General features: G+C 49.8%; 1 protein-coding gene across 12 annotated transcripts in view; it reads left to right on the top strand.

Annotated features, from left to right (window-relative positions):
* The window catches only part of TNIP1 (TNFAIP3 interacting protein 1), a 58,937-nt gene that overhangs the window by 28,892 nt on the left and 7,746 nt on the right, over positions 1–22,299 (top strand). For 11 of the 12 annotated variants that reach the window (XM_025387531.1, XM_025387535.1, XM_025387530.1 and 8 more), the window contains 7 exons: positions 2,948–3,139; positions 7,644–7,738; positions 9,944–10,067; positions 13,946–14,035; positions 16,919–16,984; positions 17,212–17,343; positions 20,661–20,789. In XM_025387531.1, the coding sequence (XP_025243316.1) occupies positions 2,948–3,139; positions 7,644–7,738; positions 9,944–10,067; positions 13,946–14,035; positions 16,919–16,984; positions 17,212–17,343; positions 20,661–20,789 (828 nt within the window). Of the gene's footprint in view, positions 1–2,947; positions 3,140–4,703; positions 4,707–7,643; positions 7,739–9,943; positions 10,068–13,945; positions 14,036–16,918; positions 16,985–17,211; positions 17,344–20,660; positions 20,790–22,299 lie in introns of all 12 variants that reach the window. The other variant, XM_025387532.1, reaches the window with a different exon arrangement.

Raw genomic sequence — 22,299 nt, 5'->3', positions numbered from 1 at the left:
TTTTTTTTTTTTTTTTTTTTTTTTTGAGAAGGAGTCTCCCTCTGTCGCCCAGGCTGGAGTGCAGTGGCGTGATCTCGGCTCACTGGAAGCTCCGCCTCCCAGGTTCACGCCATTCTCCTGGCTCAGCCTCCCGAGTAGCTGGGACTACAGGCGCCCGCCAGCACGCCCAGCTAATTTTTTGTATTTTTTTAGTAGAGACAGGGTTTCACCATGTTAGCCAGGATGGTCTCATCTCCTGACCTCGTGATCCGCCCGTCTCGGCCTCCCAAAGTGCTGGGATTACAGGCTTGAGCCACCGCGCCCGGCCAAGTTTTTTTCTTTAATTGTTGTTATGCAAGCAGTAAGTGCTATAGCCCTTCACTGACATGTTGATCCCTGCTGCCTCCCTTCACAAAGGTTTGGCTGACAAATGTGCTTGTGTTCACTGGTTGCCCCGTGTACCTGTCAGTGCCCAGTGCAAGGCCCCCTCAGGTGGTTGTCTAGCTAACTAGCATGTCTTCAGTGTTGAGAGGTTCACCACTGCCTCAGGCAGCTCTGAGTATTAGAAAGGCTCTTTATGTTCTGTCTGCTGGAACCTTCTGTCCCCTTGTCCTGTTCTGTCCCTGAGGGCTCTGAGATGCTGGCCATGGAGGCAGGATCCCCTGCTCAGAAAGTGTTTCGCTCTGACTTTGGACCGATAACTTTAACTCACTTAGTAAGTTCCTCATTAGCTCTACGGTGTGCCCTGTCTTTGCTGAGCCACTGAGCCAAGACAACACAGCACCCCCCGTGCTCTGAAGCTTGTAGTCTGGAGAAGTCGCTGGCATGGGAAGCATTGCATGAGCCTTAAATAGAGCAGCATCTGCCACCTCAGTTCCTTTATGGAAAGAGGCAGTGGGGGAATGGATGCAGAGTTGAAACAGCAGCGTTTCCTCTTGTTAGAATGTGGCACTGACGCCGTTACACAGGTGTTCAGGGAATGCCTGAAGTTGTGGTTATAGTCATTGCCATTCCTCCAGAGTTCAGAGAAATGCGAGGTCAGTGCAGCAGAGCACTGGATAGCGAGTCAGGAAACCTCAGTTCTCATTATACCTCTACCTCTGACTTACTGGGCGACTTTGGGCAAGTTCCTCCTCCCCGTAGCTTGGTTTCCCAGTCTGATTTCTGAGGCTCCCTGTAGCTCTGATGTCCTGTGATTCGCATAACTGTTTCTGGGAGGCTGCTGGAGGAGCTGAGCCATGGGCAGGGTGGGAAGGATGAGCAGAACTTGCAGAGGCAGAGAGGACACTTGGGGTGAAGCCTGCAGAGGCACCGGACCTGGTGTGTGTGGGTTCAGGCAGGGTAAGGTGGGGAGCCCAACAGGACGCTGCTGCAGATGGGACCTGTGGCTTTAGGGCCTTAGATGCCCATCAGGGGAGCTGGGCCCAGTGCCGTCTGCGGTAGGGTAATACTGTAGGTCCTTGGGTATGGAATTGGTGTAACAAAGGCAATTGTCTTTAGTAGGAGTATTCCAGATAGACTAGAGAGGGAATCGACTATCTTGCCCACGGTGTGCTTTATTTCTTATATACTGTACTAGTTGGGATTTTCTGAAATATCTGAAGCTGTGGTTCTTAAACTGTTTTGAGTCTTCGGTCCTCAGAAGCTGATGAATGCTTGGACCATTCCCCAGAAGACACACATGTAGGCCAGGCATGGTGGCTTATGCCTGTAATCTCAGTACTTTGTGAGGCTGAGGTGGGTGGATCACCTGAGGTCAGGAGTTCAAGACCAGCCTGGCCGTTGCGGTGAAACCCCATCTCTACTTAAAATACAAAAGTTAGCCCGGTGTAGTGGTGCACACCTGTGATCCCAGCTTCTCAGGAGGCTGAGGCAGGAGAATCGCTTGAACCCGGGAGGCGGAGGTTGCAGGATGTATATGCAGATGTCCCTTGGTATCCATGGGAGAGTGGTTCCAGAACTCCCTGAGGATACCAAAATCCATGGATGCTCAAGTCCCTTATGTCAAATGGTGTAGTAGTTCCCTATAACTTATGCACATCCTCCTGTATACTTTAAATCATCGCTAGGTTACTTATGATATCTAATACAATGTAAAAGCTAAATTTTGTTATACTATATTGTTTAGGGAATAATGACAAGAAAAAAATTCTGTACATGTTCAATACAGTTTTTTTTGTTGTTGTTTGTTTGGTTTTGTTTTGTTTTGAGACAGAGTCTTACTCTGTTGCCCAGGCTGGAGTGCTGTGGTGCGATCTCTGCTCACTGCAACCTCCGACTCCCTGGTTCAAACAATTCTCCTTCCTCAGCCTCCCGAGTAGCTGGGATTACAGGCACGTGCCACCATGCCCAGCTAATTTTTGTATTTTTAGTAGAGACAGGGTTTCACCACTCAGGCCATCTTGATCTCCTGACCTTGTGATCTGCCCGCCTCAGCCTCCCAAAGTGGTGGGATTACAGGCGTGAGCCACCACGCCCGGCCTGTTTGTTTTTTTACAACGTTTTTGATCTGTGGTTGGTTGAATCCATGGATGCGGAACCCATGGATATGGAGGGCTGACTGTACAGTGATGTCCATTCTCTGGGCTTGCTGCTCCCAGGGGTCAATTCATCGTCCTCAGAACCCTGTGAGGTTGAAGGGAGAGAAGGGTTGTGCGGACATTTGGTAGATGAGGATGCTGAGGTCCGGCAGACAAGTGACTTACTGTCAGGCACTCTGCAAGGCCCAGTGTGTGGGAGGATGGTGGCCCCGCTGCTGTGGAGCTACCAGTGGCCTGTGGGTCCTGGGTCCTGCCCTGTGAGTCAGCCCCAGACAGGGAACCTGCATAACTGGAGAATTTCCCTGGGCTGAGCTGGGGTTACAGGGGGAAACTGAGTCATGAGAAATGAGGAAGCAGAGGGAGAATGGACTGGCGGCGCCTACTCAGGCCTTGGTGAAGAGTGGGCCATGTGCCCTTTCCCTCTCCAGGTGCTGGGCCCCCTGCCCCATGAGGACGGCAACCTGATGCTGCACCTGCAGCGCCTGGAGACCACGCTGAGTGTGTGTGCCGAGGAGCCGGACCACGGCCAGCTCTTCACCCACCTGGGCCGCATGGCCCTGGAGTTCAACCGACTGGCATCCAAGGTGCACAAGAATGAGCAGCGCACCTCCATCCTGCAGGTGAGGCACACGGGGAGGGCGGCCCGAGACAGGCAGGCGTGCTTCCCCCCGAGCTCTTCCCGCCTTCCCGCTCCTGGGAATCCACGGGTACTGGGGGGACTTCTGAAGGCTGTGTTGTGGGCAGACTTTGGGCTTTTTGTTCAGGGTGATGAACAGGATAAGGAAGTTGTGGGGAGGGATGAGGAAGAGGAAGGAAATGGGGAAATACGGGATGGGCAATGTGAGTGTCATGGTTGGGGATACCCCCAGCAGTCCTGCCTGCCTTTCTCATGTGCAGGGTGGAGGGATGGGAAGGGAGGGAACAAAGGTCAACTCCTTTTGTTATGCCCCTTTCCCCCCAGGGTAGGCACCCTCATTATCACCACTTCACAGGTGGGGAAGCAGCCCTTTTTTTGCCCAAGGTCACCTAGCTGATAAATGGTGAAGTTGGGATTGGAATCTCGATCTCTTGCATTCCAAAGCCCATACTCTTGACCACCATCCCAACCTGACTCCCCTATTGACTTCCTTTTAAAAGCTTCCCTGGGCTGTGGGGAATGGCCAGATTTCCTTGCTAGGCCAGGCCAGACCTTGGAGTTATATGGTGCTTGGTTCCAGTATGACCCTTTATTGCTGCATGACCTTGGACAAGTCACTCATCCTCTCTGTCCCCCAATGTTCCTATCAGTAACATGAGCTAGGAGTGCCTCCATGGTTAGATTGCTGCATTAAATGAGGCCATGTACAGGATGCGCCCAGTGTGGTCCAGAACCTAGTCCATGCTGGAAGAGAGGTCCCCATTCGGAATTCATGACGGGCATCCACACTGGGCGGAGGGTCTTAGCCTTGCAGGCTTTGGCAGCAAGAAAGTGTTCAGTTATAATTGGTGACCATTCTAAAGATGGCAAAACAGAGGCTTCTGAGGGACTGCTTGTGATCTGAGCGCCCGCCACCTTAGTGACAGAGCCGTGACTTGAAGCCTCCTTACTCCCTGTAGGCCCTCTGGTCTATGGTCTATGGTCTACCTCTGGTCTATGGTCTCATTCATGTCAGCAGGCACTCAAGTGCCCCGCTGATGGCAGAAGGGGGAGTCCCCCTTGCGTGACCTTGGGTTGCCAAAAGCAGGAAGGGCAACCAGGTTGGAGGCGCAGTGTGAGGAGAAGTGTGGGGGCAGAGGAGCACGCAGGACGCTTATCCTACCTGGAGGGGAGGGGTGTTTTGGGAGGTGAGGCTGAACGAGAGGCAGAGGCCTGGAGGGCCAGGCTGAGAGAAAGGAACCCCTTTAAGATGTCAGTGAGGCTTCAAGGTATCCAGGCCGAACCCTGGCAAGGTGAGCCTGGCACAGTGCCTGGGCTGTGGGCAGGGTGGGAAGGTGTCTGGGGTGAGAACACTTTGTGCATCCACTTTTCAGCTTTGAGATGGGGATAGATCCCAGGTCCCCTAAAAGGGGTCCTGCCAACCTCTGTTATTCTTTATTTCAGGCCCCTCCCTATTTATTTCCTTCTTAGCTCTTATCATAGTTTGTAATAATTTTATTTAATAAATTTTTTCTTATACTCTTTTTTTTTCTTATACTCTCTGCTAGAAGGTAAGCTTGAGGGGGGCAGGCACCATGTCTATTATATTCACTGTTGCATCCCAGTTCCTGCTACTTCATACACATTTGGTGAATGAATGAATGAACAAAAGAATAAATGATCAAATGAACTCAGAGGTTAGCTCTTGTAGCGCCTTGGATGGAAGGTGATGATCTTTATGACCTCTGATGATTCTATGCATTGGCCGGTTTGCACCCAGGGCATTGACCCAGAGACTCCAAGGAAACAGCCCTCTAGACTGCAATGGTAGAACAGTAAGTGAGGCCTTGTCCTGGCCTTCCCTTAGGGACCAGGAGCAGGCCATTCTGTTCCCTGGAGGCCTCACCCAGAGACAAGGCATGTCGGGTATTTTTACTGCCTGGGTGGAGGTATATTAATCCAGTTCCTCCTCATTCATTCACTGATTTGTTTCTTGGTTCACTAAACATGTTCAAGGTCAGGTATAGCATAAGGCTCTCTGCTAGGCATTGAATGGACTCAACAATAATTTTTCAATTTCTTTTTTTTTGAGGGGTGGTGGGGGACAGGGTCTTGCTCTGCCACCCAGGCTAGAGTGCAGTGGTGCGACCACAGCTCACTGCAGCCTTGATCTCCTGGGCTCATTCCTCCCACCTCAGTTCCCTGAATAGCTGAGACTACATGCATACGCCATTATGCCTGGCCAGTTTTTTGGTATTTTTAGTAGAGACAGGGTTTTGCCATGTTGCCCAGGCTGGTATTGAACTCCTGGGCTCAAGTGATCCTCCTGCCTCAGCCTCCCAAAGTGCTGGGATTACTAGTGTGAGCCACCATGCCCAGCCAGTTTTCTGTTTTCTGAGCCTCATCTCCCTCATTGTCCAACCACCTCCAGTTTAAGGCTGTGTCCTCCGTTCAGCCTTCCCGAGAGTCTCCTGTGTGAGTCAGAAATGAAACAACTCTGAAATCTCCCTGGATTACACAACAAAAGTTTTCGCTCCTATTCCGTGTGGCAGGGGTTTGTTTCTGCTCTACACAGTTCCTCAGAGTCCCAGGGAGAAAGGGGCCCCACCTTCCAGTGTCCTTTAGAGAACGAGGCATCCACATCAGCCCCTGCTACCAGGAAGAAGAGACTGGGGAATTGTGCATAGGACAACCCAGGAGTGATGCTTGTCCCTTCCACACCTCTTTTGTTGGCCAGAACTAGTCACATGATTGCGTCTACCTGCAACGGGCCTGGGAGATGAAAGGCAGCAGATGGCTGTTTAGTGAATGGCCCTGGTGCTGGCCCAGCTCAAAGACTGTCCCCTCCTTTGGGCACCATCTCTCTCCCTTCTCTGATCTTTCATCACAGGGGAAAGAGACACCAGTGTAGGGTCTGCCAGATGGAGTTTTACTCCCAGTGATGAGTCTTAGCAGCTGTGCACCTGTTAGACTGTATAATTTTTACCTGGTTTCCCCACATTTAACATAGAGATGAGTTACTTAGCTTTGGGGAAGTCGTGAGGCACCAGTGAGGTAGTATATGAAGAAGCACCCAGCCATGTACCTGACCTGGCACAGGTCAGGTGCTCAGTGAGGATTTGTGGAAAGATTGAACAACTCTGTGCATGTTAGCGTTGCTAGTCAGCACCTTTCCTTCCCTGCAGCCTGTGAGGTCCTGAGTCTGGTGACCCCTCTTCCATCCCCAGTTCACAGAGCTTCCAACATGAGTCCTCACACATAAGCAAGTGGCTGATGGTTCATGGACACTTCCACTCTCAGTGTCTCATCTGTCCCTCTCAGCAGCCCTATAGAGGAGGCAGAGAAGAAACAGTTGTCCCTGGGCTGGGTGTGGTGGCTCACGCCTGTAATCCCAGCACTTTGGGAGACTGAGGCAGGATCACTTGAGGTCAGGAGTTTGATACCAGCCTGGCCAACATGGTGAAACCCGTCTCTACTAAAAATACAAAAATTAGCCAGGCGTGGTGGCACATGCCTATAGTCCCAGCTACTCAGGAGGCTGAGGCAGGAGAATCTCTTGAACCCGGGAGGTGGAGGTTGCAGTGAGCTGAGATCATGCTACTGCAGTCCAGCCTGGGCAACAGAGCGAGACTCTGTCTCCAAAAAAAAAAAAAAAAAAAAAAACAGAAACAGTTGTCTTTCTTTTGTAGAGGAGGGAACCAAGTGTTACAGCCACATTGTGAGGGCGTGAGGGCATAGTGAGGTCCTGACTGAATGCCCCGTCTTCTGACTTTCCCCTTGGCAACACTGGGTACCTCTCACACCTGCAAACTGATGTGTCTTCCAGGCCCCCCACGACTCGCCTGTTCATTTGTCCATTTGGCTGTTCAGTCACGTTGTTCCTTCCACAGACTTTGGAAGATCCCCCAGCTGGGGGCTGGGGATCTGACTATGAACAAGAGAATGGTTAGGGGTCCCAGCCCTCCAGGAGCTCAGGAATTCATTGGGAGTAAGGGTGGTAGATATTAAGAAAAAGTGGCACAAACAATTCTTTAGCTGTATCTGTCACAGGTGCTGAGAAGCATGAAAGCAGGGGGCTGTGAGCAAGAATAATAGAGTTGGCCTAATGTAGCTGGATGGGGGAGTCAGGGAGGGCTTCTCTGAGGAGACGGATTTAAACTAAGACTTCAAAGGAAGAGTAGAAGTCAGCCAGGGGAGGCTGGTGGGGAACAGGGGTCTCGGCAGTGGGAGCAGGGACGAAGGAGAAGGGATGGAGCTGTCTGTCTTGGAGGAGCAGAAGGCCCCACCGCTGATTCTTGGTCAGGCTTTTCTGTAGTTGGCTCCCAGGGGAGAGGACACGTGGGTGGCCAAGTGGCTTAGCTCCTTAGACAGGGATTGGGTGAGGCCAGGCAAAGGGGATAAGGAGCTGGGCTCTGGAGTGGCTGCAGCCCGTCCCTGTCCTCTAGTTCCACCTGCACCTGGGAGGTGTCCCCTCCTTCCCCTCACCCTGCCTGTTCCCTTGCCGGCAGACCCTGTGTGAGCAGCTTCGGAAGGAGAACGAGGCTCTGAAGGCCAAGTTGGACAAGGGCCTGGAACAGCGGGATCAGGCTGCCGAGAGGCTGCGGTAAGTTCAGGCCCCTCAGAGAAGGGGTGAGGAGTAGGGGCTGCAGGAGGAGGGGCTGGTGTGCAGCACTGATTTCTGGGTTGAGGACGGTGGCTCCGGAGCCCTGTGCCCAGAGCCCTGTTTGGAGGTTATGTCTCTTGATCCTTCTCCTTGGCTCCTTTGGTATTTTCTCTCTGGCCCTTTTGCCACCTTGGGAGGTATATAGAGTGCTTTGAGAGCTTCAGAAGAAAATCAGCATAGATTGCACTTACTTCCTCCTCCAACACTTGCCTCTCTCCCCTGTTAACGGTGAACTGGCTGTGCCAGAGGACTCAGGACTTTGCTGCCTCCTGCTGGTCACCATCCTGACCTGCTGTGTCTTCCTGAGAACATCAGAGGTCCGCCTCTGGACTAGCGGGGTTAGACTTAACTGAGGGTTGAGGGTCAGGGAAAGGCATTACAAGTTTATATGCCTTCCCTTCCTTCCTTTGCAAGATTCTGAATTGACAGGTCTTAGGCAAGACCTAGGAGCCTGCATTTCACCAGGAGTCTGTGATTATGAAGGAGGTAGGCCCAGGATCATGCCTTGGGAAACACTGATCTTGACTGTCAGGGCTTGACAAGCCCTTGGAGATCATGCAGGCCAGACCCCTCACTGTGCAGAGGGGAAACTGAGGCCCAGGGAGAGGCAGGGACTTGATTGGAGTCTTACAACAAGAACTTGGGCCTCCTTGCTGTCCATCCTCTGAGTGGCCACAATGCCTGCCTGCACTGTGGCCCTGTAAAATTTGGGGGATGACTCATCTGTTGGGTGCCAGTTGGGCTCAGGCACATATAGGAAAGGTCTGTATTATAGACAAGACTTGCCACTGCTTTTTCCTCCTCCTCTTTTTCTTATTAAAATCAACAGAAAGAGAAGGAATATAAACTTCTTAAGTATGGCCATAGAAGTAATGTTTAACTACTGAGCCATTGGTTATTTTGAATCAGTGTGTAATTTATTTGCTTTTGGATGGCCAAGGATGCAGTTTTGGGGTTTTTATAGCCCTACTGACCCCATCCATGGATTCAAAAACCAAAGCTGGGGAAAAGACTCACGGATTAGAAGGCAAGAATGCAAGTCTTTCCTGTATGACTTTGGGAAAGTCACTTTACTTATTGGCTTTTCAAGTGGAAACTCAGCTGGCAAATAGAACATAAAGAAACGGTGACCGGGCATGGCTCACACCAGTAATCCCAGTACTTTGGGAGGCTAAGGTGGGAGGATTGCTTTGAGTCCATGAGTTTGAGACCAGCCTGGTGAAATGCATCACCACCCCTCCCTCAGCCCCAACAAAAAGTAGCAAAAAAATTAGCCAGGTATGGTGGTGTGCCTATAGTCCTAGCTACTCAAGAGGGTGGGGGTGTGTGGTGGGGGAGGTGGGGAGTGGCTGAGGTGGGAGGATTACTTGAGTAGGAGCAGTCGAGGCTGTGGTGCGCTGAGATTGGGCCACTGTACTCCAGCCTGGGTGACAGAATGAGACCCTATCTCAAAAAAAAAAAAAAAAGAAACATTTTAGTCAGACCTGACTAAAATCACTAATTTTACAATATCCTCTATCACCTGCCTTATTAGTTACTTAGAATTTTACTTTAATTTGATTCATATTTTTACTTAAAATTATAAAAAAACTTTAGAGTAAGTGGAAAACAGCGTTATCTATGATAAATAGAAGATAACTCTAAATACAAGGAAAATGAAAGGACGTTAATAAATTCAGGCTAAGTATCATTGCACATTGAAGGCTCTGAGCCTGCAGCCTGCACTTCTGTGTTAACAAGGGAGACTGGCGAGTAACTAGAGAAGTGCCCAGGGTCTGTTAGCACCAAGTTCACACTGTCTCCATGGTCTACACAGGAAAGGTGAAGATAATTGGAAAGGGTGTCACTTTCTCACTAGAATGTGATCCAGGGTTATTTAATTTATCCTGAAGGTCTTGTGTGCATAGAAATTCCACAGCTGGGGAAACCCTGCCGTTGACAATCAGAGGCCTCCAGGGAAGCCCACAGATTGAGAGCAAGGTGGCTGAAGATGCCCTTTTTGGTTTTCCCTGAGGGCAGGTTTCAGGATCCTGCAGTACTCCCTGGGGCTCAGCTGCAACTCATGCGACAGTGAGCATTAAGGAACCCTGTAGGTTTCTTAACTCAGGGCCAGCATTGTGACTTCTCTGTTTACCTCCATCCCAGGGAGGAAAATTTGGAGCTCAAGAAGTTATTGATGAGCAATGGCAACAAAGAGGGTGCGTCTGGGCAGCCAGGCTCACCGAAGATGGAAGGGGCAGGCAAGAAGGCGGTGGCTGGACAGCAGCAGGTATGTGGTCAGAAATTCCTTCTGTAGCATCCTTGGTTGCTGGTACTCAGCCTCTGCTTACCACCTCCAGTGACAGTGAGCCTACTTCCTCCTGCAGCCAGTGCCACTGGTAGAAGGTTGTAGCTACATGTTTTTTTCTTTACTTGGCCTGACCTCCATGCTTAGAGGCTGCTGGTAGTCACTGTGGCTCTGTGGGCCTCATAAGCCTTCTCTTCTCCTGGCTAAATAACTCCAGTTCCTTCAGCCATTGCTCATAGAAGGCAGTGTTGAGTTATTTGCTCAGTCTGGGTGCATTCCCTAAACACATTCCAGTTTGTCAAGGTCTGTCTTAGAGAGTGGTTCCCAAAAGTCAATTTAACATCTTTGATATTCCTGGCAGAATTAGGTTGTTTGGTTGAGCAAGCTCCCTTGGATTCTGCTAAGCTCCTGGGATTGTGTCTCTGGAGCCTCTAAAGTGGACAGGGGAGGGTGCTGGCCAGTTTTGGTGTGGTCTGGTGATGCTGCAGGGCTGGCCCACTCCCCCATCCTCCTCTAGTCCCAGCACTGGCCACATCCAGGTCCCAAGCAGGAGCAGACTCTGTACCCCTTGCCCAGTTGTTACCATTCGCCTTGCTGCAGAGCTGAGTCCCAACTCTTTACCAACATGTTTTAATTTCACCCTTTAATGGGGTTTAATAGCTGAACAGTAGGGCTCAGTGTCTTTAACCCACCCTACACCTATGCAATAGTAGTAATTACCGTAATGGCTTAATTTCTTATTACTGTGTGGCAATGTAGAGTTTATCCAGGACTTGCAAATCTATTATCTTATTTGGGCCTCATCTCTACATATAGAGTAGGCAAGGCTGGGACTATTATTCCAATCTGGAGCTATGGCCGTAGGTTTGGGGAGGTCATGTAACATCATATAATCAGGATTTCTGCGTGACCTGCTGTCAGGCAGATGTAGGGTACGGCCAGGGAAACATGCTGATAAATGGCGGAAGTCTGCTCTTCCCTGGTCTTCTGAATCCCAGCCCATGGAGATCCTCTTTTCTTCCCTTTATTCCCCAAATCAGATCCTGCCTTGTCTGCCATCTTGTGGAAGGGACTTGTGGACTCAGTTGTTCTGCCCTGGGTTCTCTGAGCTGCCTCAGGTGTGGAATTCCCTGGGCAGGTCTCTTTACTTTTCCTGTGCCCTTTAATCTCCACTCATCTTCCTTGAAAGCCCCGAGCCAGATGCTCTTCCTGCCCTATCTGAGAGTGGGAGCAACTTGCCCTTCTGCCCCAGGGTCTCCTGTCCCATAAGAGGCGTGTGTTACAGAGGGGCAACAAGTGTGCCTTGGAATTGCATGCAGGTAGAATACTAGCTCCACCTTTTACCAGCACTGCAGCCTTGGATAGGTCATATAAGACTCCTAGGCCTCAGTTTCCTCTGTAAAATGAAGATAGTACCACCTGCCTCAAGGGGTGGTTGTGAGGATTCAGTGATGCAATGCTTGTAAAGTGGGTTTAGTGTCATAAACAGTGAACATTAGCTGTTGCTCTTTAGGGGAGATTTGGTGCCAGCAGCCAGCTCTGCTGACTCCACGTGGACTCCTGTCTCCCTCGTGGAGGTTCAGGGTGCTCCACCCTAGAACCTGGAGTCCACCCGCTTCCTCCTTCCCCAGTAACTTGTTGACCTTTTTGCCAAGCACAGCTCCCATCCAAGATGCTGCAGATTTCAAGTGGGCAGGCCTGTCTGTCCCCTTTCTCAAAGGGGGTGACCTTCCGTGGAGGGCTCCCCCTCACCTTGTTCCTTGGTGCTATGGTGTGCTTACAGGCCTGAGCCTGTAGGGGGCAAGCTCTGCCCCCAGCCCTCCCCGAAGCCTCTAGGGGGTGCAGTGTGGAGGGAAAGAGAACGCTGAGAATAGAGAGGGTCTGATTCCAGGATGATGGCGGACAATGTCAGAAGTCCAGGACAATGTCAGAAACTTCTGTTTGAGCTTCTCATTGTATTGAAGCCCAGAGAAGACGAGGGTCTTGGTGTCCATCACAGAGGGACTTGGAGATAGAGTCGACACACACCCTTTGGACTACTGGCCTTGTCTGCTGTTTCACTCCAGCACTTGCTATTTTTTTTAACCTTTAAACCTTTTTATTTTGATATAACTAGACTTACAGAAGAGTTGCAAAAATAGTCCAGAGAGTTCTCCTATCCCCTTCCTCTACTTCCCCTAATGGCAACATCTTATAGAACCCTGGCTGAATGATCAAAACTAGGAATTAACGGCATGTACTACTTAGTAAACTACAGACTTTATTCAGATTTCACCAGATTTGCACTCACGTCCTGTTGCGTGCCGGCTTGGAGTCTGGGATCTCACATTGCATTCAGTTATCTCATCTCTCTCGTTTCCTCTAGTCTGTGACAGTTCCTAGTTGTTCCTTGCTTTTCATGACCTTGACACTTTTGAGTTGTACTGGCAAGTTACTCTGTAGAATGTTCTTCAGTTTGGGCTTATTTGCTGTCAAGATTGATGCCTCACAAGTGATTGGATCTCATGATGAGATTGAGGTTATGTGTTTTGGCAAGAATCTCACGGAGGTCGCGTTCTATTTACATCAGAGTGTGCAGAACATTTCTCAATCCAGCAGACCAGGGGTACATGACGTCAATGTTTTACTACTGTTAACCTTCATCACTTGCTCAAGTGCTGCCTTTCAAGTTTCTCTGCAAACAAGTGACCAATTTTCCCTTTGTAATTAATAAATGTTTATTTTTGAGAAGCAACTTTTGAGACTATGCAAGTACTCTATTTTTCCTTAAACTTTCACTCACTGATTTTAGTGTCCATTGGTGGATCTCCACCTGCAGCAGTTATTCCTGTAGTAATGGAATGGTGATTTTGTATTTTACTCATTCTTCCTACACTTATTAATCGGAATTCTTTTGTAAGGAAGAGCTGTCCCTTCTCCCCATTTATTTATGTATTCAGCTATTTTGTTCTATCAGTATGAACTCAAGAATATTTATTTCATACTGTGACTTATAATCCAATACTATTGTGATGTATTTTGCTGTTCAAAGGGTTCCCGTTTTGGCCATAGAAGTTTTTTTCAGGTTGTCTCCTGTGCCCTTTTGACATGCCCTTTTATTATTATTGTTGTTAGTATTATTCATGTGAGCACTTCCTTACTTTCTGGCACTATAAGATGCACCAAACTCACCTTATATTTTATCTGCTCCACCTTATATTTTATCTGCTCCAGCCCCTCAAAGCAGCCCTGTTTCTTTTTAATAAAAAGAAAATGATATTTAGAAACCAACCGAGCACTAGGTGTACTCAGTGCTGCTGGATGTCTCTGCTTTAGCCCCTTACAGAGGACAGAGCTGGGAAACATCTATGTGTACTACACAGATCTTTATTTCTGCATCTTTCTAAAAGTGTTTTTAAATAAACATTTTATGTAACTTTAACTTTTATGAAAGTTTTATAAAACATATATGTTTTATAGAATGAATATAGCTATTTCTGTCTATATCTATAGCTCAAATGTCTTACCTTCCAGGCCACAGAGTTTTTTGGCCGATGTGTGTAGGGGGTGAGGAGAGTGGCTGGTAGTACCTTAGAGGTTGTACCTAAGCAGGGAGAGTGGCTATGGGGAGGGGAGAAGGGAAGGGGAGAGGGCCTGGCAGCCACCCTGAGTCGGGGAGGGGGAATCATCACCTTGTAGACTTCTAGAAGGAGGCGTAGTCATGACTGGGACGGTTAGTGCTGTCCTGATGGGTGGGAGGAGTAGGGAGATAGGAGACAGAGGACTGGGGCCACAGGGGTGAGGGGCCTTAAAGGAGCACTGAGTGGGTGAGATAATTTGTATTGAGATTTTGGTGAAGGCCCCTCTGTGCTTCTCCCCAGGCTAGTGTGACGGCAGGTAAGGTCCCAGAGGTGGTGGCCTTGGGCGCAGCTGAGAAGAAGGTGAAGATGCTGGAGCAGCAGCGCAGTGAGGTAGGTGGCCGGGGTGGCCGTAATGGGAGGATCCCTCTTCCCTCCCAGGACCAGCAGCACAAAGTCTTGCCCTGGCCTCCTGGCTCTGGCAGGTCCCAGGTCACCATGAGGAGTTGGCATGGTGACCGCTGACCATGGATGAGGTCTGCCTCCTTGCCCTGGACTGCCCTCTCTTGATCAGTCCGTTTGCCTACAGCGGTCACTCTGAGGAGGCGGCATGTGGGGCATGGCCTAACATTGTTGGGGGTAGAGTTTAGGCAGGCTCCCATGGTAGACCTTGGATGGTGGAAAGAGGTTGTGATAAGTTAGGCAAGTTTTAGCATCACTGATGAGTGGAGGGACCCTCGAGAGGTGGTTTAGGGAGGGCCCATCATGGAAGGAGGGAATTAAGTAAGGCCTCTTCCCACTAGTCTGGAGGCTCCATAAATTTACTGTCAAAATTTTTAACATTAAAAGCTACCTCGGCTGGGTGTGGTGGCTCATGCCTGCAATCCCAGCACTTTGGGAGGCTGAGGCAAGCGGATCACCTGAGGTCAAGGGTTCGGGACCAGCCTGGCCAACATGGCAAAACCCTGTCCCTACTAAAAATACAAAAAATGAGTGGGCGTGGTGGCACATGCCTATTAATTCCAGCTACCCAGGCTGAGGCAGGGAGAATTACTTGAACCCGGGAGGCCAAGGTTGCAATGAGCTGAGACCACGCCATCACATGCCAGCCTGGGAAACAGAACAAGAAAAAAAAAAAAAAAAAAAAAAAAAAAAAAAGCTACCTTCCTCTATTGGTGTAGCTACTTTGCAGGTATTTTGAGACTCCCATTTCAAGAATTTTCATAGGCAAGAATGAAAAGGACCAGCCAGCAGCTGAAGCCTGCCACAGAATACTGAGTGGATTCCTAAACTCCATTAGGGCGATAGCCAGGTCTTTAGGTAGTTTAAATGTCCCCCAGTACCACTAAGGTGCAGGAGCCGGTTCATAAGAGGCTCTTAGTTTCCCTCTGCTGCCAAGAGAGAAGCCACACCGCAGAGTCCCTGTGCTGCAGTCCCTTCCGCCTTTTCCCATGGATCTCATGTGTGTTCCTCCTCCTCCTCCTCACACCCCTAGTCTAGTCCAGTCTTTCCAGACCCGAGGTCGAAGTGCAGCTCCTTTTTGGTAGACACTTGTTCTGTGTGTTCCATCTAGCCCCTTTCCACACTGCCTAGGTGCTTCTCTAGAACCCCGAGCCTGCCTGTCCTTGTCCTCCCGCACATTTGAAAGCTTCTTGATGTGCATGTTAGTTTTAGATTTCTTTTTGTATTGTTATAAGTGTTTTTTTTTCTGATTTCAAAAGTGATATAATGCTCATTACAAAAAGATCAAGAACACCACCTCCTAGAGAAGACCACAACTGATTACAGTTTGTTGATTATCCCTCAGTTTTTTTCAAAGTAGAATAAAATTATACATATACGTGTGTGTATATGTATATGTGTATACACACACTGCTTTACAGATTATTTTTTCTTTTCTTTTTTATAAAATTAACTGGGTCAGGCCTGGTGGCTCACACCTGTAATCCTAGCACTTTGGGAGGCTGATGCAGGAAGATTACTTGCATCCAGAAGTCTGAGACCAGCCTGGGCAACGTACCAAGACCCTGTCTCTACAAAAAAATAAATTAGCTGGATGTGGTAGTACACACTTGTAGTCTTGGCTACTCGGGGGGCTGAGGTGGGAGGATCACTTGAGCTCAGGAGGCTGCAGTGAGCCATGATCACACCACTGCACTCCAGCCTGGGCCTGCCTCCAAAAAAAAATTAACTGCCTTTGAGAGTGTCTATTCATATCTATAACATATACTATATTCCTTCAATTCTTAGTAATTTTTTATCATATGCAGTGTTTTTGAAGTTGGTGTGGATCCTTATGACGCATCTTAAGGGTCAGGGCCAATACTCCTTTTGTTTTATTTAGTTGATGATGTAGGGTTGTTTTTCTTCCCTGAGGCATTGTTATATCAAGAGTATGGTGGATAATTAGTGTCATCTTCTAACTGAGGAAGTGTGGTAGATGCCTTATTTTCTGTTTTCTTTTTTTAAAACAGGGTCTCACTTTGGTTGCCCAGGCTGGAGTGCAGTGGCATGATCTCAGCTTACTGCCACCTCCACCTCCTAAGTTTAGGTGATCCTCCCATCTCAGCCTCCCGAGTAGTTGGGACAGTAGGTGCGTGCCACCATGCCTGGCTAATTTTTGTGTTTTTTGTAGAGATGGGGTTTTGCCATATTCTCCAGGCTGGTCTTGAACTCCTGAACTCAAGCAATTGGCCCACCTTGGCCTCCCAGAGTGCTGGAATTATAGGCATGAGCCACTGCACCTGGCCGCCTGTTTTCTTATTTTCTTAACAGCTGCACATTGTCTGTTTAAACTATCATTTACTTAACCTATCTTCTGTGCTTAGACTGGCCTCTGGATTTTTTTGTAATACAGATATTGCTGAGATGATTAGCCTTGTGTATATATTTTTGCACACTTGTGTAAGTGTTTCTATCGGTTAAATTATTCAGAGTGGAATTATTGGGTTAAAGTTGATGAAAATGTGAAATTTCAATACATAACCCCAGACTGCCCTCCAAAGAGGTGTGTGTGTGTTCCACAACTATTCACCAGAATGATGTGGTTTCCATGTCTTAGTGTTAATCTTGCTTTCCTGGCAAGGTAAAATGCAGCAGTGGATAAAGGTAAATGACTTTGAGTAACATTGAGTTTTTGAGAGGTGAGGGGTGGAGACGTAGCCACTATTCACACACACTGAGCGCACCTTGGGACGCTGGTGTACATGGGGCAGGAGTTGGCTCTCCTTATTCCTTCTCTGCTCGTCTCCTGCTAACTCCAGTCTCTCCCCACAGCTGCTGGAAGTGAACAAGCAGTGGGACCAGCATTTCCGGTCCATGAAGCAGCAGTATGAGCAGAAGGTAATGTGGGGTTCCTGGCCACGCCCACAGGGCGTGTCTGGTCTTCATCTCACTGCCTCTTTAGCAGCTTTGAACCTTGGGGAGTGACCACGCTGAGCCCCAGTATGGCCCAGAGGAGAAGGTGGGGGCAGTGTTGGAGGGCCCAGGGGCAGCCAGGCTCTGCCCACATCCTGGAAGTGCTCTACATCCTTGCCTTATACACTCCTTCTCTCTGCCTCTGAATCCAGATCACCGAGCTGCGTCAGAAGCTGGCTGATTTGCAGAAGCAGGTGACTGACCTGGAGGCCGAGCGGGAGCAGAAGCAGCGTGACTTTGACCGCAAGCTTCTCCTGGCCAAGTCCAAGATTGAAATGGAGGAGGCAAGTGTGACTGTTGGTCCCTGCAGAGTCAGCTCCCCTCCACATTAGCAGAGAGTTCACTGGAGCAAACAAGCCAGGAGCAGGAGTCAGGAGACCTGGGGGTCTAGTGCCAAAGAGCTCTGTGACCAAAAACACAGGCACGTTCCTTCCCTGCACTGCAGTTTCCCATCTGAAAATTGAGAAGGTTGCATTAACTGCAGCTTTGCACATTTTCTTGTTTTTATTCAGAACTTTTTGTTCCATTAAAATCGTAGGGACTGGGGAACTGTACAGGGAAGCACACTGTATAAAAGATCCAAGCAGGCGGCCAGGCACGATGACTCAACGCCTGTAATCCCAGCACTTGGGGAGGCCTAGGCAGATGGATTACCTGAGGTCAGGAGTTCAAGATCAGTGTGGCCAACACGATGAAACCCCATCTCTACTAAAAAAACAAAACTTAGCTGGGTGTGGCGGCAGGCACCTGCAATCCCAGCTACTCAGGTAGCTGAGGCAGGAGAATCGCTTGAACCTGGGAGGCAGAGGTTGCAGTGAGTCAAGATTGCACCATCGCACTCCAGCCTAGGCAACAACAGTGAAATTCTTTCTCAAAAAAAAAAAAAAAAAGAAAAGATCCAAGCAGGCCTGCTCTGTGGCACTTGGTGGGGTGGGATGCTGCTAAGTGTTCAGCGTAGTGATGGTGATATGCCAGGGACGGGCTACAACATGAGACAGAGCTTCACTTATCCATTCATGCAGGCATTTGTCCTCAGAGCCTGTCTCAGGCATTATGCTTGGGCATAGAGTCCACAGGAACAGCTCAACCCTGCCCTGGCTGAGAAAGAGGTGCCAGACAACTAATTACAGAAGCAAATCAAGTAAAAGTGTGTTAAGTATTGCAAAGAAGACCAGGTTGGGTGGTTTGTGCCTGTGATCCTGGCGCTTCGGGATGTCGAGGTGGGAGGATTGCTTGAGGCCAGGAGTTTGAGACCAACCTCGGTGACACAGCCACACCTTGTCTCTACAAAAATTAAAAATTAGCTGGGTGTGGTAGCATGCACCTGTAGACCTCGCTACTCAGGCTAAGGTAGGAGGATTGCTTGAGCCCAGGAGTTGGAAGCTGCAGTGAGCTGCGATCGTGCCGCTGCACTCCAGACTGGACAACAGAGTGAAACCCTGTTTCTTTAAAAGAAAAATGTATGGCCGGGCATGGTGGCTCATGCCTGTAATCCCAGCATTTTGGGAGGCCAAGGTGGGCAGATCACTTGAGGTCAGGAGCTCGAGACTAGCCTGGCCAACATGTGAAACCCCATCTCTAATAAAAATACAAAAATTAACCGGGTGTGGTGGCGCATGTCTATAGTCCCAGCTACTCGGGAGACTGAGGCACGAGAATCTCTTGAACCTGGAAGGTGGAGGTTGCGGTGAACTGAGATTGCGTCACTGCACTCTAGCCTGGGCAACAGAATGAGACCCTGTCTCAGAAAAAAAGTACAACGAAGAAGACGTTACAGAGATCAGAGAGTGGGCATAAGTGGGACCAGATTCTTTCTTGCGGGGAAACAACAGGTCCCCTGAAGTAGCAGTATCTGCCCAGTCATATGTATGACTGAGACCAGCCAAGGCCCATCAGGACCTTGGAGCAGCTTAAAGAGGAAAGGCCACTTGACTGCCAGACTCTCGGGAGATTTTATTTATGTCACCATGTTTTCCCCTTCATGGGAACTGGACATGGTCTTTTGCCTAGCTTCAAAATGGACGTTTTCAACATGGATTGCCTTGCAGAGTTCCTCCCATCAGCATGGGACACCAGGGGCCTTATTTGAGCAGTCAGCCTGCGTCTGTGACACCCCCTTACCTTGGAGGTGTGGTAGGGAGAACACTTCTGTCTTTCCTCACGAGTGCACAGTCACATCTGGTGACTCACAGCGAGACATCCTGGATCTTTGGCCTCTCTCCCTTGTTAACAGTGATAGGTGAGAGAAATCCCTGGAATCTGAGGGCTCTTCCCTATCAGCTGCAAGGAAGGTAGGGCATTTCATGGCAAGATGTGGCCCTGTAGATAAGTACGCATTTTGGTAAAGGCCATGCCCATCTGGGAGCCTCTTGGTGGGGAGTCCGGAACGATTCCCACGGAGTTCTGACCAAGGCTGCCCTCTGCAGTCCATACTGACTAAAGGTCACACACGGCTGGGTGAAAACTAACCCCTGCGACTGGTCTCCTAATCACATGCTGTGAATACACAGTTTGGAAATGTCCACACACTACAAAGTGAAAGTTTCCCTGGACTACCTCCCCCTGCCACGATCCCAGGCCCTCCCCAGAGGGAACCACTGTTACCGTTTTGGTGTATCCGTTTCCAGACCTTTCTCGCATATATGTACACATAGGAATGTATAGTTTATTTTGGGATATGCCTTGTCTTTCCACTGCACTGTGCTGCCATCCCCTCGTTTAAACACCTCCTTTGACATGGAAGGGGAGAGTGCAAGGGAATAGGAAACCTGGGCTCTAGCCCCAGCTCACTATGTGGCCTTGGGTTTGTCACTTCCCCTCTCTGGACATTTGTTTTCCATCGTATTACAGGGCTGGGACTTGATGCTGTCTAAAGGCCATCCCAGTCTTGGCTGTCTGTGGCGAAGCCCTGCTGGTTCCATAGAGGGTATGGAACCGCCTCTTGGAAGCCTTCCCTCAGCTGTGGTGATCTTTCTTTTAGCCCCTCAGTACTTCGTTTCTTTCTGGAGGAGCACGCTCTGCCTTATGCCACAGTGCTCTCTGGGCGTGTCATCTCCCCTCTAGGCTCCAAGGCTATACGAGCTGAAGTGTCTGTTAGGGATTATCAGTAGTTTTTCGCTTTCTGTGGATCACGGAAGACCCCCATGTGAATATGGTCAGAACTATGGCTTTTCTTTCTAGCAGATTACACACAGACAAAATTCTGCTTTCAGTTTTGGGGCTCACAGCCCTCCTGAGGCCTCTGTGTGACTCACGTTAGGAACCCCGTACCTGTGACAGGTAGGTAAGTTTAGACAAGAGAGGGCTGTGGCAGTGCCGGGGGTCTCAACTGCTTAGTGGATGAACTGGTGTCAGAATCCAGGGTCTTCTACTCAACTGAGCTGCTGCTTTTTCTTTTTTTAAATTATTATTTTAAATTGACACACAATAATTGAGGGCAGGACCAGATGGACATTACTGCACCGACCCCAGGTGCCTTGCATGTGAGCATTGTGGAGTGATGGCCAGGGGAGAAGGTAGGAGCTGGGCCAGGCAGGACGGAGTCCGAGGCCTCCTGGAGAGGCCATCCCTAGCCAGCTTACCAATCCTGTGTTCCCTGCAGACCGACAAGGAGCAGCTGACAGCAGAGGCCAAGGAGCTGCGCCAAAAGGTCAAGTACCTGCAGGATCAGCTGAGCCCGCTCACCCGGCAGCGTGAGTACCAGGAAAAGGAGATCCAGCGGCTCAATAAGGTGGGTGTCTTGGCCCGGGTCCCTTGGCTGGGCAGGGCTCCCTTGAGTCCAGCTGCAATGCCTACCCCATCACTGGCACCCCCAACCATTCAGCTCAGGAAGGGTAACCCCCAGTCAGTGAACTGGCTTCCTGTTTCCCGCCTGCTCTGCCATTGCCTCCCACACTCAGAGTGACTCAGCCCTTGGATGAGCCTGTGTCACCCATCCCTCTGGAGGTACACTCTTCCTCTTATGCCTCACCTGCCCACCCTGCTTGTCAGGGTTCGCTTTACCTTCACTTGCTCAGCAAAGCCTTCCCTGAACCTCATTCAGGTTGCCCTGGTCTGTGCTCCTGAGGTCCCAGCAACTTCTCTGACACTCCGTCTCATGGCTCGTCATCACTTATTTAATTCGGTCTTCCCATCTGGCGGTGGGAGGTGCACACCTTCACCAAGGTGTACACCCTGGGTGCCTTGCACAGCTCCTGCCATCGAGCACGTGTTCAGCAAACACTGAAGGGAGTGGAGGAGCACGGGCTGAGGGGCCCGCCCTTGTGCAGTGGGATCCAGGGAGACGGGGCCCCCAGAGTGGAGGCTGTGGAAACGAGAAACTGTGTGGTCTGAGCCAAGCGGAGTGGTCTAGTCCCAGCTTAGCCTCTCCAGCCTCTCCAGTTCAGTTTTGCCATCTGAGCGCTGGTGGGAATGGCTCTGGCTCTGCCTACCTTCCAGCAGGGTTTCAAAGATACAAGCTGACGGGAGGGAGCTTTGAAAGGAAACGTTCTCTGAGGGCCTGGAGGAGTTAAGTTCATGGCTCAGCTTTTCCTTTCGTGCTAATTGTTTTTCTTTCCCTCTGCCTCCTGACCCTGGTCACAGTGGACTCTGGCATGAGTTGAGCATTCCTAGGCCTGCTGGGGAGACCCTTTCTTTTTGGTTTTGGTGTTTTGTAAACACTGATTATGCCAAGTCTGGGGCCCTTGACCTGTTTCCAGAGAAAGAAAAGCGATCTGTCCTGAGCTGGGGAACTTGGGGCTCTAAATAGAGGCAGAGAATTGTCCATGCTGCTGATCATAAAGATGACCTGGGAGGTTTTCTTGGCAGAGCTGGGGACAGACACCATGTGGATGAGTAATGCAGGGCATGTGGCCTTCTTTGCTCATGACCTCAGGCATCTCCCTGTCCCTGGACCTCAGTCTTTTCATCTAAAAAGTGGGGTGGAGTAGGAAGATAAAGTGGAGCCGTAACTTCCCCTCGGAGCATCCTGAATTTAATCTCGGTCCTGCAGTTTCTTTGCATGTCTAGGGGAGCTGAGGAGACCAAGTGGAAGCCTGAGTCCAAGTTGGGCCAGGTCTCTATCTCCCCATGGTCCAGGGAGGCCCATGGGCGATGCTAAGGCATGTGAGGGGCGGCCCTGCTGTCCTGGGGCTGAAGTCCAGGGTGACCAGTCTTGAGACGTGTTCCAGAGTTCTGAGTAACATGTTAACAGAGTTCAAGGGGAAACACAGTTAACTGAAACCTTTAAGGAGATGTGAGCA

The sequence above is a fragment of the Theropithecus gelada genome, chromosome 6, assembly GCF_003255815.1.
Source record: "Theropithecus gelada isolate Dixy chromosome 6, Tgel_1.0, whole genome shotgun sequence".
NCBI lineage: Eukaryota > Metazoa > Chordata > Mammalia > Primates > Cercopithecidae > Theropithecus > Theropithecus gelada.
This window is presented reverse-complemented; position numbering and strand designations above follow the sequence as displayed.